Raw genomic sequence first — 14,678 nt, forward strand, 5'->3', positions numbered from 1 at the left:
GTATGGTCCAGTGTCTGGGTTTGTTTGTAAGTGTGTGTTGCTTGTGTTGGGTCTGTGTTCGGGTATAGGTTGGCTACCATGTATAGTGTTTGGGTGGTGTGTTTGAGGATGTAGAGGAGGGTAGTTAGTGCTTTGGCTACTAAATTCTACTATGTGGCTAATCTACACTGTCCTATCTGTTGTGACACATGACTAATCTCTGTAATTCTATTCAAGTGTGGCACATGGTTAATCTTCACATTTCACACAAAGTGTGACGCATGACTAATCTTCACCTGACCAGAGGGTGAACTCCTAAATTGGAGGCACAACAGTAAATGCAAAACACTGAGATGTGAGATATCTGGATGTAGGGGGAATACCTATGTATGGGACACAACAGTAAAATAAAACCAGCTAAAGGTTGGAACATAGCAGTGACAGAAATAATATTTACTAGCTGGCTAATTTTGCTATGCTATGCTATGTAGGAAAGAAGAGTGTCAGGGCTTTTTGGAATACAGTGATTGCTGTACTTCCCACCCAGACCGCATTTACCTTGTCAGTCACTGCTGGTTGGCAGCTGGGTACTGACTTCCCAGGTGAACACGGACTGGAGCTGGCCTTTCCCTTGGGGCTCTTAGCCGACTGGCTGCCTGGGCTGGGGCTGCCCTGGCGGACACTGTTAAGAAGCACCTCCCTTTGCGGTGGACCAAAATTGTGGAAAGGGGTGGGGTGCGGGAAAGAAGGCAGGGCAGAGGTCACCTAAGAGAGCCAGGTACGGTAGAGTGAGGGACCGAATACTTTTTGTTAGTGTTTTCCTTTAGTTTATTTTAGGCAGGGAAATCCTCATCGGGGTAGGGCTAGTGAGGTGTTTATCCAGCCTTTTGAGTTAATAAAAAAAGAAAATGGCATCTTTTGAAAAAAAAAACTTTCACAAAGTTGGCCACCTTACTTTTCTGACCCCTGACTCATGTAACACCCTAAATTAATGATGCATGGTTGTCCTAAGCCTCCAGGAAACCTTTGCGGTCACTGCATGTACCCACACTCAGTAACAGCACTACATAGGTGCACTTTCGATGGCCATCGGGAACCACTTTAAAGTAGCACCCAACACCTAGATAGTTTCCCAATTTGTCCTAAGTGAGCTGAGGGCAAAAGATTGTCCGTTGGCTAGGACCTGCCAGGCAATATAAACCTCATTGTTCATTTGGCGGAAGCCCAGAGAGGGGTTCACCGACACCAAGGTGGTGGAAAATGGTATATACGTTTTTGGTGCACATTTTCAATTGGTGCCATTTTGAATCCTTGGGTCACATACCGGATCACACAAACAAAAAAAGGAAAAGGAATTATTAGAAATTATCCTTTTAGTTTCTCATACTTCTCATTTTGAACATCTTCATTGTTGAAACTATAGGTGTGCTAAAAATAAATGCCAACAATGTGCGATACTGTTCATTTACAGGGGTGTGGTAATGAGTTTCTACTACGACACTTGAATACGATTCTATTCAAGGGGGTTCGGATTCTGAGACCTTAGTACTGTAAGAGTTCCAGACCCTGAGACCATCTTATTCTAAGCAGTTCTTACACAAATTCCCTCTTAGTACTAAAAGCACCATACACCCTCTTAGTCTGAGGCTTTGACAGACACTCTTCTCTGTGTCCATTCTTGTAGGTTTTCGTCTCACTTTATAATTATGTTCTCTGTCCCATTTCAGAGATTACTGATGCTTCAATCGATTTGAAGATCACAATTCCGGCAGACCATGGCAGATCCCGGAGAAGGCAAGACTGAAGCAGACTACAAACGTGTACACAGCTTTCCTCTAATCCGGGTATGATTGGAGCAGTGTGAGGGTGAAGGAAATTCTGGTCTTCTTGCTGCTGGCACTAGGTGTTGGATTTTTGGAGCATGTGTGCATGTAGTTAGTTCTGGATCTGGAAAATGTTTTGTTGATTGTGCTTGGTCAAATGTGGCCGTGGGCAAACATGGACAGTGTCGATTTTAGGGTATCTTTGGTCATAGATCCTGAGTCTTCATGCCAATGTCTCAGTTCTGCTCCATAGTCATCAGTCCTCTGCCTAGTGCTCAGTCCTACCTTTTCTTTTTTTTTTCCCCCTTCCCACCCATCCCCCATCATTCCTAGTCCTCTATCGGTTCTAGTCATCAGTCCTTCTCTGCGGCCCTAGTCCAGTCAGCAGTCCTTCGGCCTTCCTCTTTGCCCCCCCCCCCTTCTGATTTTTAGTTTTAACCCTCTTATTGGTTTAAGCGACCAATATGCACATTGTTTTCTTTTCTGCACATTGGTGGAAAATGCTTGTGAGTAGAGTAGAGCTTGCAGCACACAATTTAGAAGTTACGTTTTTAGCTAATGTCTGTCAGAAGTGGGGTAGGGATGGGAAGGAGGAGGAGTTAAAATTAGGCATGCCATACAGACAGGAAGCGCTAATACATTGAAATTGCTGGGTTCCTAGTCGCTGGCTTTGATGTTTTACATTGACTGAAATCCCTTGGAGGGTCTGCTGCTCATACATAACAGTCAAGTTTTCCCCATATCCGTTATAAGTATGTGCCATCGCTTTCTTTCTTCACATAATGTAAAAATAAGCTGTGCAAGCAATTTAAGAATGTTGGGTGTGTAAAGATGTGATGCTAGATCACCTGACTGAGCAGTCTTTTTTTAAAATTTATTTATTTATTTAAATTTTTAATTTATTTATATAGCCTTTTTTTGCTTGAAAGGTGCACTCTGCTTATCTCTAGAGGTGATCTCGGCTCAGGGGTTGGGTTTACCCAATCACTGAAAAAGAAATTAAACAGTACTGTTCGGTGCCCTTTGCATTTTGACGCCTCTCTTCCTATAGATGTATTCTCTAGGCACCCCCTTGCTAAGAACCTTTGGAAAATCAGTTAAGGTTTTGAAAGCCTTGAGGTCCTGGAGCTGGCAGCTAAAGGTCACTTTCCATAACCAGTTTCCCATGCTTGGTATCAGCAGAGGAGCAGTAAGAAGTGCTTTTCCTGGAGGTGGGGACTTACCGTGAGGCACTTCTTGGGAGGTTTACAGGATGGTGCTTGTGCCTACAAAGTGAAGAGTGCCAGAGAGGCGTTGGACAAAATGAGGGCCATACATCTAAGAAGCATGGTCTGTGCTCAGAGGTGGTGTTACCTTTTGAAGGTGCTTTCTTCAAAGATATTGTGTTTCAGTAGGTGAACACATTTGGGGACTGAGAAACTTCCATACACAGGACTCCCCCTTCACCCTCCCTACAAAATGTAATTGGTTTCCTTTCAAAACTACTTACATTTGGATACTTAATGCTGAAATGTGCACTGCACTCTGAGTGACAAAACGTGCCGGTAAGTTAACTCCGTGCATTAGGCACTCTTTAAGACCTACTCGACCCTTTGTCCTGTGAAGGTCTATAAATGAATCCTTACATTTGATAATGGCACCTATTACAGCACTGCCAAGGGATTGCCCTGGCCCAGCTCAAAGTTCCTTGTATTGTCCTTTTAAAAGTTCTTCCATTCATGCTATCGCACAGTGTTATTGAGGTTCAATCGGATAACGTATGTGGGATTGGGGCTGAATACATCACAGCTTAGAAACCACTTTTTTATTGACTCTCAGCCCAACAACGCTGACATTGTCCTCTTGGAAAAATAAATGTTCCCTTATGTCCGTAGCCTAGCCTTAATGAGTCTGAGAAACCACGCCCCTTGGATATCTGTGCTTTGCAAATGGTCATGTATATCTCAGTAAGCCCACCTTTCCTGTTGGTCTTGTGAAAATAAATTCTCTCCGGAGCCTCCCGATTGACTGACTCCTCTCCAGATCAAGTTGCCTGGCATTTGGCCTCTTCAAAATAAAGTCAGATTATCACCATAGTTCCGTTTTTCTAACCATGCATATATGCGCTGAGGAATGGTCATCACATTTTGGGAGCCTGCCAATTCCCTGACCAACCCAAGCCCAACTCGCCTGGCATTAGACAAAGCAATGTGTTTGATTTATCAGCACCACTCATGTTCACTTAGTTTAAGGGAGCAGACCCCATGGCTATATGCCGGGGGCACAAATTAAAGTTGCAAGCTGCCAGCCAGCCTTTTTTTTTTTTTTTTTTTTAAAAGTACTCCTCATTTCTATATATACACCCCATTTCTTATTCGCAGAGTCAATGGCTTGGACAAATGAACATTTTGTACCCTGCTATTTGGGAGAAGGGGTGGCGAAGTCGCGTGTCTAGAGACTGCCGACTGACTCCGCCCCAGCCCAAGTAGCCTTGTATTCAGTCATGTTTCAAATGATCAATATCGCTCAGTTCTACAGAGTTTGACTGTAGTTCCTTTGAGTATATGTGGGGCTGAGAAATGGCCAGTATCGTTGAGTAAACCCACTCCTTCCATGGACTGGCAATTTCAATCTACTGGTGTTTTCCCACCTCCATGGCAGGTGTTATTAACCCCTCCAACTCCCTCCTCCCATGCTCCACCAAAGGCAGGGGCCAGCTAAACACTTCCCTAAAATGTTTGGAAAAGAAAGCAAAGTGTTTATTGGTCAGATTGAAGCAATCTGAGTGAAGGGTTGTGCAGAAACGAGGAGAGGAGGGTGACTGATGACTGAGGAGAGGGACTGATTGAACTCTGGGATGTGTGAGTGGTACTGGATCCGAGGACTGAAAAGGTAGTGGGAAAAGGGAGCACTGAGGAGGTCCTACAGAGCACACTGTGTACATGACTATAACGTGGCTGTTTTGTTAGACTAGGTGGGTATAGGGTAGGTGCCTTGTCTAAACAACTGTGTGTCGGTTGGTTATGTTTTTTTTATTAGTCGTTTTATGAAGTAGAACAAGGATTACAGATGCATATATTATAAGCAAAATGGAAGAACTCAATGTAATTCGTGTTCAATTTTTTTTGTATGTGCATTGATTTGTGCTAAAAACATTTGTTAGAAACCATAAATGCTCACATGCACTTATGGCACATTCTATTCATTTATTGTTCCTGGCATCAGCCACAGCAGAAAGCAACACATTCAAATGATTCCTATTGGCCACTGTGTCTTGTGTTTCAATCTTCAGTTCCATTTGCTTGCTCTTCATGTGTCCATTACTTAAAAACAGTTGGTGGCTAATGCTTTTTCACATATAATTTTTATTTTTTTAAATTTTTTTTATTTACTTGTATATAATCAAAAGGAGATGATTTTTACAAGGAAGAATAGGTAAAAATTTCCCTGTGAAGCTAACAGTAGATTATTAGTTTAGCAGAATTTTTCCCCGCCTAACAGACAGTCAATCGACGGCTGCAAGGAAATACAGCTATTAAGTTCCATTAACTCCCGGCCAACCGTTAAAGATAGAATTCGAGCATAAACCAAACCACTTGTTTATGTTATATTGTTATTGTTGTTGTTGTTGGTCTTGCTTTGGTTGGTTTGTGATTGACCATTGGAATCTTTTGCGTTTATTTTCACAAAGGCGGCTTCCATTAGTTTACATGTAGCCACTGCCCAGCGAGCTTTTTCCCCCGAGATGAGGTGGCACCACCATGTATCTTCTTCCAGCAACACAGAGTTCACCCACAGAGGGGACAATATGGCTGTGCATTCAGAGTTAAGAGTAGGGCAATTTAACAAAAGATGGCGAACTGTTTCTTTAGAGTCCTCGATATGACACAGTCTACATGTTGTCTCGCTAGTTAAACTTCTTATCCCCAGAATCTCTCTAGTGTGTAGGAGATTTAAACGTGCTCTTAAGAAGATAATTTTCTAGGTGGAATAAGATCTGCAGCTTAGAGCAACTCACTGACCAGCATATCCGAATGGTCGTCTTCCCTCCTATATCCTGCTTTGTTCCCTCTGGTTCAATTCTTGCCCTTTTTCCCTTATCCAGCGAGCAATCGCCCTGTTACAACCTTCCTCTTTAACAACAGAATTCGTAACTTGAGAAAAATGATTTTAAAAAGCCAGATATGTTTTGTTAATTTGCACACAATCCTTAAAAATTGCTTCTAATAGACCTTTTTGTTATTTTATGGAGTGTCTTCGCTTTTATGTAAAGCTTGCAGGCGCATGAAACAGAAATAAGTAATACATTAACAGTGTTGTATACATACCTGCCAATTATAAAATTGTAACCAATCAGTACATCAACAACTAATCTAGCCTATTTTATTATCAGGGTAGACCATTTGCCCCAGTCACTGGCTAGTGATATTTGATGATTGGCAAGTAAGAAATGGTGTGCTGTGTGTATGCAGAGCATTGTGGTGGCGAGTAACATTTATGGCTGGCTAGTAGCTTGAATTTTTTGCCCTATGTTTTTATTTATTACGCGCCACATGCCCATGGGTCTCGGGGGCCCACAGTTAACAAGTTAAACAGACTGCTAGACCATTGGATAATGGACACAGAAGAAGGTAAAGGTGTCGCCTCTCTTCCACATGGTTTCAAATCGAACGAGCGCTTTTTGATGGCTCTTTTGAACATGAGCAGGGAGCAAGACCTCCTCAAGGAAAGAGGAAGGGTGTTCCTCTTTAGGTGCTTGTACATTGAAATGTGCCCCCAAATTTCACCAGTTTAAAGCCTGGTTGCAGGACCTTACTGGAGCATAGGTTACACCTGGGCTGGTCAGCTGCTAGGCAGTTGGTACGGTAGGGATGGGCCAGGGGTGTCTGACATTTATGTTAGTGACAGCAATTTTTGGGTAATCCTATGCTTGATGGGGAGCCAATGCATGGCCCACCTAGATGGTGTGATGTGTTCTCATTTTAATGAACCATGGATGGCTCCGACTGCTCAGTTTTCTACAGTCAGCAGGGAGTGTATATTAGCTTGGGATGTTTCAATTAGGAGACTGTTGCAGTAGTCCAATCTGGTGTTAACCAGTGCAGAGGCAAAAAGAGATCTGTTTCCCACGGATAAGTAGGGTCTTATTTGGTGAAACAGCTTGGTGATGTGTCCACAGAAGGTAAAGCGATGAGATGTGGGTTTTCATTGACAGCTTGGCATCCAGGTAGACTCCCAGTGTCTTGACCTGCTTAACTACAGCTATCGTGCCACCCATGATTGGAAAATGCTTATTGAGGTGGGGGTGGTGACGTGTTCAGTTTCGTCAAGCGGGGGCCTGAGGCAATGATGAGCAGGTCTGTCCCCTCATCGTTGATTGTGAGAGTGTTCAGGCATCCAGGCTTGAATGGTTGTATAGACACTAATCAGGCCTCAGTGTCTTGTGAGTGATTGACAATTCAAGGAGGATATGGGTTTCCTCAGTATAATTGGGTGTACTGTACAACCAGATTATCCAAAAAGTCGAGACTAGACCTGATGCTTATCGACAACCCTTTTTAATATATACATCAGCCTTGCAGTACTCCAGATGACAATTGAGAATGCCCAATTGCCCCCAATCGTCACTCTGGAAGTTCTGGGGCCTAGGAAGGATTCAATCCACTGACCCGCCATCTACGAGCACTGTGTGCAATGCACGTGAGCCTATTTATCAGGAGTTTGTGGACCACCAGATCGAAGGCCAATGAGGGGTCCAATAGCATTAATTAGCAAAGCCGTGTGGCCCTTTTCCACAATACTGGTGATGTAAGACTTAAGAGCCAATAGGGATGTCTCTGTACCATGTTTGGATCTAAATCCTGATTGTCGAGTACCAAGATGTTATTGGTTTCCTGGAGCTGCAGGTATGCAGCCCGATCAAAAACTCTGAGAGGGTACAGAACATTTGTGATGGGCTGGTAGATTTTAGTCAGTAATGGGCCTAGGCTACTTTTCTTTAGAAGTTGGGGTGATCCAAGTGACGGGGATGTCATGGGTAATAGATTGTGTAAAATGTCTGGCAAGTTGGAGAGTGGATTTTCTTCCCTCACACCCTGAGTGAGTATAGCCCCAAGTGAGTGTATACTATTGCATGCATTTGAGCAGTGTTTTTAACTTGGTAACATTTGAATGTGTCACTACTGGATTTGATAGGGCAGGCCTCCATATCACCTTAGGAAGGTAAAGGAACATTTACATGTGGAGTAAGTGCCCCTTGATGCAAACCAACCTGGTGTAACGTACCGCAAGGACAAAAAGATGTGTGTTCTCAAGGGAGTAAGTTTAACTATCATTTAGCTGTGGCACCAAACCTTGCAAGGCCATTGGCAAGGGAGGGGGAGCAGGTATGGGAAGTGGGTTGGGGGTGGGGGGTCTAGATGGATGGATGGATGGATGGATATATATTATGTGCTAGTGACATGAGACCGGTCTGCAAGAGGCCAGTTATTTTACCTTGTAAGGCCTACTCCACCTAACTGACAGACTCTCCGCTAAGATCTACCAGATTACACTGCACAACTGCACACATACACCAACCTCCACAGACTGCCGTCACAGGCCTAGCCATTCGGGTTCTATGTCATTCCATCGCAAATTTTTCACTGTGGGCGAAATCCTCAAAATCTGTTAGTTTTTTAAATGGAAATTTTACTGCAATGTTTGCTGGGGGGAGGATCCCCCTGCACCCTCATCCGAAGTCACCCTACCTTTATCATTACCCTAACCCCTCTTCCCCATACCCCCTCCCCCACACCCCCTTCCACCCCTCACAAATACATTTTTGCGGCAAAAAGGGAAGGACTAAATTCAGTGGATTCTCCCACGATGGAAGATCCAGCGATGGAATCTTCCTATCCTGACGTTGGCACAAAAACATTGTGTTCTCTTGACGTCGCTCAGAGACATTTAAAAATTATTTCTTTTTACAGTAAATTGACCTAACTCCACAGGGACAGAGGAGGGCTGCAAGCAATGCAATGGAACCGATTAAAGGTGGGGGTAGGATACAGAAGGGGCACAGAGGCAAGGTATAGCTGTACTGGGTTGTGGATGGGCAGGTGACTCGAGGGGCGACGTGCTGTCCTAGGTGTTGAGGAGGAGACTCCTTGAAGAGGTGGGTCTTGAGTTGTTTTCTGAATTGTGTGGGTGAGTCTGTTGCTGATGGGGAGGAGGTTCCAGTCTTGGGGCGTAGGCGGGGAAGGGTTGATTTCTGGTCCTTTCCTTTTGCAGCAGCAGATTTGAAGTCTGCACGGTTCCTGGCTTCTGGTGGTGTGCTGTCCGCAGGTGATGCCGAGTTTCTCCAAAAGGGTCTTAAGCATCTGACAATGTCTATGTAATGTGCGAAACCTGAGGATGTTCTCACCTTTTCTCCCTGGGGACCCTTTGCTCAGGTGGCAAGGGAAGGGCCATCGCTTTTGGATCCCAACCTTGGGGGTTCACCAGCGAGGGAGGATGACCTAAGTGGAGTTCCCTAGGGATTGGGAAGAATACCTTTAAGGCGATGCACAATATTCCCTTAGTCAGAGTGATGACTTTCCTCACCTTCGCTCTAAGTTAATGGGTTGTTGTCAACCCTGTACCATCTTCCCTCCTTTAGGTAGATCAAATGTCAGGGCCAGAACAGAACAGTGGTGAGCAATATCTACTCCCTATCCCAGAAAACATTCTGGGAGTGGGGAAAAAGAGAACCATCACAAGGGATGCATACTTCTATTATAGGTCCCAAGCCACCAATTCCCATATGTTCCCACAGAAACCTAAGAAGGAGAAGAAAAGAAAACCTCTAGGGGTGAGACAGGGTATTCCCCCCTTCCCTAACTCAGACTAAACCTCCCCCCACCCACACACTTTCCTCCACCTTCATGGGCTACGTCCTGTAAGGAAGGCATGTTATCTAGGAACGACGGAGACAAGTGATCACAGTTCAAGGGTGTTTATTAAACTGTAAAAATGGGTGAGATAAACGCCTAATTTAAACCTAAATCTAAGATGCAAGCTAGCTATGACCATCTAATAATAATACAGTCCCAGTGGAGTCTAAGTCAATTAAACTGGGCCTGTACTGAAAAAAATGTATTGCCAATCCTTACCGCTATGCTACCAGAGTGTAGGATATTGTTCACAAGAAAGGAAAGAAGTGTTCACAAAATGATAAATTGGGATGTTCTTGCCGGGGTCTCCCTTCCCCACGTTTTTAGCACGGGACAAGGTGAGACTCTTGAGCACAGCACACTCCTGGGCTTCTCCGGTACAAGCCTACAGTTCCTTTTCTCTGTATCGGGGCCTTCTGTTCCCAAGTTTCTTCTCATGCAAAGTCTCTTGCTTCAGAGGGCCTGATATGCCAAAAAACAAACCGTTCCTTCTGGTAACCTTCACGTCGGGTGATTGTTTATTTATCATGCATAGCGCAACCATGCAAGGAGGGGAAGACGAGACAAACAATCTTACTAGGCATGGTACATCCAGTTTATGCAGGCGAACAGAAGGGAAGTGTGTGTGTGTGTGTGTGTGTGGGGGAGGTGGGACGAGGGGGGGAGGAGGCGGCAAGTGCTGGGTTATGGGCAGCAGACAGGGTATGTTTGGTAAGTGCAGGAAGAGAAGTGTGCAGGGCAGGTTGGTATGGGTATAGATACAGATCCCAGTGCAAGGGGTGGCCTGGAGGCAGTGCAGGAGGGTGGCAGGGTGAGCAGGTGCATGGTGCCGGGGAAAACAGATCAGCAGGGGAGAGGAAGGGCGAAGGCAGAAGCAAAGGGGAATGTCTTATGGTTCTTCATGAACCGAAGATGGTTCTCCTCAAGTTTCAGAGTGGCAGGGAGGCTGTTCCAGAGTAAGGCCCCAGCCGAAGATGGAAATCTACCCCCAGCTCATTTCTTTAAAAAACGACCGACTCTGAGGGAGTTAGAGGAGCGAAGAGCAGAGGTATTTGTGGAGGGATAGCTGAAGGTATATTGGAGATATAAAAGTGCCGAGATACCACTCTCATGGGGCGTAACTGAAGTGCAGTAGTGCTGCGGAGAAGGGGAGCTTTGTGGACCATGCAAAGGGTTCCGACCACAGAGAGCCAGTAAAGGGATTTCAGCGCTGGAGAGATGCGGTCCCGTGGGAAGGTGAAAAGGTAGAATACCTCTTAGAAGGCGCAGTTGGTAGTGGGACTTTTTAGAGGTGTCCGCGATGTGATACGAGAAGGATAACGTGGAGTTGAAGATGACCCCCATATTTTTTTACCTTGTTGGTAGGTGGAGACGCAGGGCCAAGAGGTCGGCCAGAGAGAAAGGGGGAAGGTGGGAGCAGGGGTCCCGATGAGGACAATCTGTTTTACTAGCATTGAGGCAGTGGTCATTTGCAGCACACCACGATTACTTTTCACCCTAGGATCCCCCTCAGCCGGGCTCCGATCCTTCTTTCAGCGTTAGCCTCTCAAAGCACTTGCCAATTTAAACCGAGGCTTCCATGTCCCGCTGGGTCACTGTGCTTCACAATATCGCAGTTACACAGCGTTCCCCTCAGCTGAGTGCAAATGCCAGTTTCACAATTCCCTCAGTTGAGTTCACACTTTCCACAGTTCACAATTTCAACATCTCATCTCGCTGCTTTTGTGAATTATAGTGCTGCCTTACACATGGTGGACTATGCCAGGTTTTGAGGGAAACTAGATGGTTGGGGAATTCCTTCTGTCCTATTAAAGATGATTATGCTTTTTCATGCTAAGACCCGTGTCAAAATAAGGTTGGAGGGAGATGGGGGGGGTGGGGGGGGGGGAGGGAGTGGGTGTAGGGGGAAACAATCAGCTTGGATTTCAACGGAGGTAGGTTTGAAGCAGGGTTGTCTCCTGGCTCCAGCCCTCTTCAACCTATATCTTTCTGACATGGGATTAGCTCTGGCGGACCTAAATGCCCTTCTTCGAAGCTGGGTGATAAATTGGTTCCATGGATGGGCTCGCCGGCTTGAAATCACACGGCGTTATCTCTGTGCACGAACGGCACAGATTAAGGCATAAAATCAGTCATTGGAACATATGTCCATGTGATGCCATTGATAGGCCCCCGGCCGATTTCAGTCAATTTGATGCTGGTTTCAAAGATATACAAACAGAAGTTACTTACCTGAACAAAGACAAGGGATGTTCATTACATGCCATACCCGAATGTCTGACCAAGCTCAATAGTCTAAACCACAGTTTATGGATTATAGATGTGCTTGAGTATCAATGGGGAACAAGATTGATCTTCTAAAAATAATCGTTATCCTGAAGATGGCCCCACATTAATTTCCGTGACCACAGTTGACATAAGTGGTACACGACAACGGGCCGAAACATATGTCGACTGCTAGAGGGGAAAATCTAATGTCTTTTTCCTATGTCCTGAATGCATATTCAGATTAATTGTTATGCAACAAGTTTTTTGTAAGCTTTAGTATTCCCCTGTTAGAATTGAGGATTGAATGGTATGACTGACAATCAATTATGTTTGTAAAGTTTTTAAGGTATTTTTATGATTATTAAAGAGATTTCGTAAAACGTTGCAGCCCCTGTGCAATTTTTCCCAACAGGGCGTAGACCTTACAAACAAAGAGTATAGGTTCACCTTTACCCTTGCCTATGATTCATACAGGACTAAAAGAGAGGGGTAGTCAATCTGCATTTCACGTATTTTCCTTATAGATTGTCCCTTACAACAGATTTGACCCCCCCCCCACACCCCCCTCCCCCGTGAACAAAAAATAGGGATTACCCATTCATTTAAACCTGGGCTATGCAGGGACTTCAACCCTCTTTGAATAACCTTGGCTCCTACTCTGAACTCCCTGAAGGTGATTATTGATAAAACCAAGATCATGGACTTTGAAACCCGTCGTAGACATGCAGCCAGAGTGGGTTGGAATCTGAGGGGAGGTTTACTATTGAGGTAGTGAGCCAGTATGTCTATCTGGGTATTATCCTTGAAGCAGGTCCATGAGGTACGTCACACCTGGCCCATATTGTTGGAGAATTCTGCTCTTTTGCTCTTTGGGGTGGAGGCTATTCGGTGGGGACCTTGATTAAACTTTTTCACTGCAAAGGTTGGGCCTATCCCCATGTCGCAGAGGTCTGGGGTTTGGGCATATTGGGGGAAATCACCAAGATTGAAATCGAGCTCCTACGACGCGTCTCCTCTTCTGTTCCGGCAGTGATGATTGCCTTGGAATTTGATCTCACTATGATTCAGGAGCATATCCTATTGAGTAGTGTGATGCTATACTGGAGACTCAAACATGCTGAAAGCAATACCATGATGGAGATCCTGTCTAATGCCATCACCACCATGGTTGTCTTTATGGAGTGTTCAGTCTTGGGAAGGATGCTGAGCCTGCTTGACCAGTTGGTTGGGAGTGCTCAGGAGGTTTTATTGATGCGTGGTGCTAATGAATTTAAGAATGCCATGAGGAGGAAACTAGTCTCACTTAAACGTGAGCAAATGATTGTCACTTTGGCCGCTAAATCTACGGCTGATGGCTTCTTCCTGTATATATTTGAAAGAGAGTGGACCCCTGTGTACATTTGTAAGTTCCTGGAGAATTCTATTGTGTTGGACTACCTTCGCCTCAATTTTAATGCAGATAAAACGCTTGATTGTAGGTCGGTGGTCCAAAATCCCCAGGGGCAGAATAGATTCTGTCAGTTCTGTGGTAATGATGTGGTGGAGACAGTACAGCATCTTCTGTCAAATTGTGATGCACTTGCTGAGCTACGTAGTACGGCCCTCAGGTAATCCAAAATGGAACCACTCCTTCCCTCGGTTGTTCTATGGGGCCTATTTATGTTTGGCAGCCGTGAGGGACTCATTGTTTTCCTCAACAAATTGTGGAGGGTGGTATATAGTATAATACAAATTCAGGAAAATTGACTGTACTAACATATTATTCTCTTGATGTTTCAACGCCATGTTGCCTATGAGTTATGTCTTCTTTGATAGGCATATTGTGTTTTACTATTTGATTAAGATGTAATGTGTCAAGTTATTTATTTAACTGTACAATACAATAGAAAAAAAGAAAATATCAGAAAGCGGATGTTCCCTTCCCCTAGCTTTCTCTTGGCATCCTTCTGTTGGGTTCACATATGCCACAGTTCACATTTCAGTCTTTCTAGACCCACTAGGTTCTTCCCTTTACCTAAATCCGGGTCTCAGCCCCCAGTCAGGCTCTCTCAAAAGCTGCCAGTCAGGCTTCACACAGGTCATTCATCACAATGTTCTAGAGTGTGTTAGGGTTCGCCCGAATTCGCGGGCATCCCTCAGTCTGGTTCATGTTTGCCTCCACAACGTATCAGACTTTTGACTGTAGAAGGGGTTTGGTTTGATCCTCGTAAAAGACCGCCTTGACACCTCACGCCGGCCTCCCCTATGGCCTCTTGGTACTTGTTGTTTCTCCTGGTTCGGGGGTGGGGTCAGTCACCAACCAGTGACCTTCCAATGAGCACCCACATGGCTATGGACCACTCTATCTCTGACCCCAGTTCTCTCACAAAAGTTCACAATGTCTCCCTCTACCGGGCTCAGACTCCTCCCACAAGGTTCACAGGGGTCTCCCTCTTCCAGGCTCGGACCCCTCACAAAGTTCACAATCTTCAAAAGTATGTTTTTGGACTCCCAGAATGCACGTTGATAGTTCAGTTCCCCAAAACTGCCTTCCATGTTTTGGGAGCTGTAGGAGCCACAAGGGGTATGTTTCAATGAGGTCAGGGTCTTACCTCCTGCCCCTCATGTACCTGGGTTCGCCTGTGTGGCCCCAGGAGAGGGGTTCTGCTATGGGTACTGCCAGGCAACCCCAGCTGCCCCTGGTCTTGCCTTCTGGAAGTACAGCTCCATCCTCTGC

General features: G+C 45.1%; 1 protein-coding gene across 1 annotated transcript in view; it reads left to right on the plus strand.

The window, feature by feature from the left end:
- Positions 1 to 14,678, plus strand: part of DNAL4 (dynein axonemal light chain 4) — an 89,919-nt gene that overhangs the window by 16,254 nt on the left and 58,987 nt on the right. Inside the window, exon 2 of the mRNA XM_069652958.1 lies at positions 1,707 to 1,823. Coding sequence (XP_069509059.1) covers positions 1,755 to 1,823 — 69 coding nt within the window. The 5' untranslated portion in view covers positions 1,707 to 1,754. The remainder of the gene's footprint in view (positions 1 to 1,706; positions 1,824 to 14,678) is intronic.

The sequence above is a fragment of the Ambystoma mexicanum genome, chromosome 3q (genome assembly GCF_040938575.1).
Source record: "Ambystoma mexicanum isolate Mex_15411 chromosome 3q, UKY_AmexF1_1, whole genome shotgun sequence".
In the NCBI taxonomy this organism is placed as follows: domain Eukaryota; kingdom Metazoa; phylum Chordata; class Amphibia; order Caudata; family Ambystomatidae; genus Ambystoma; species Ambystoma mexicanum.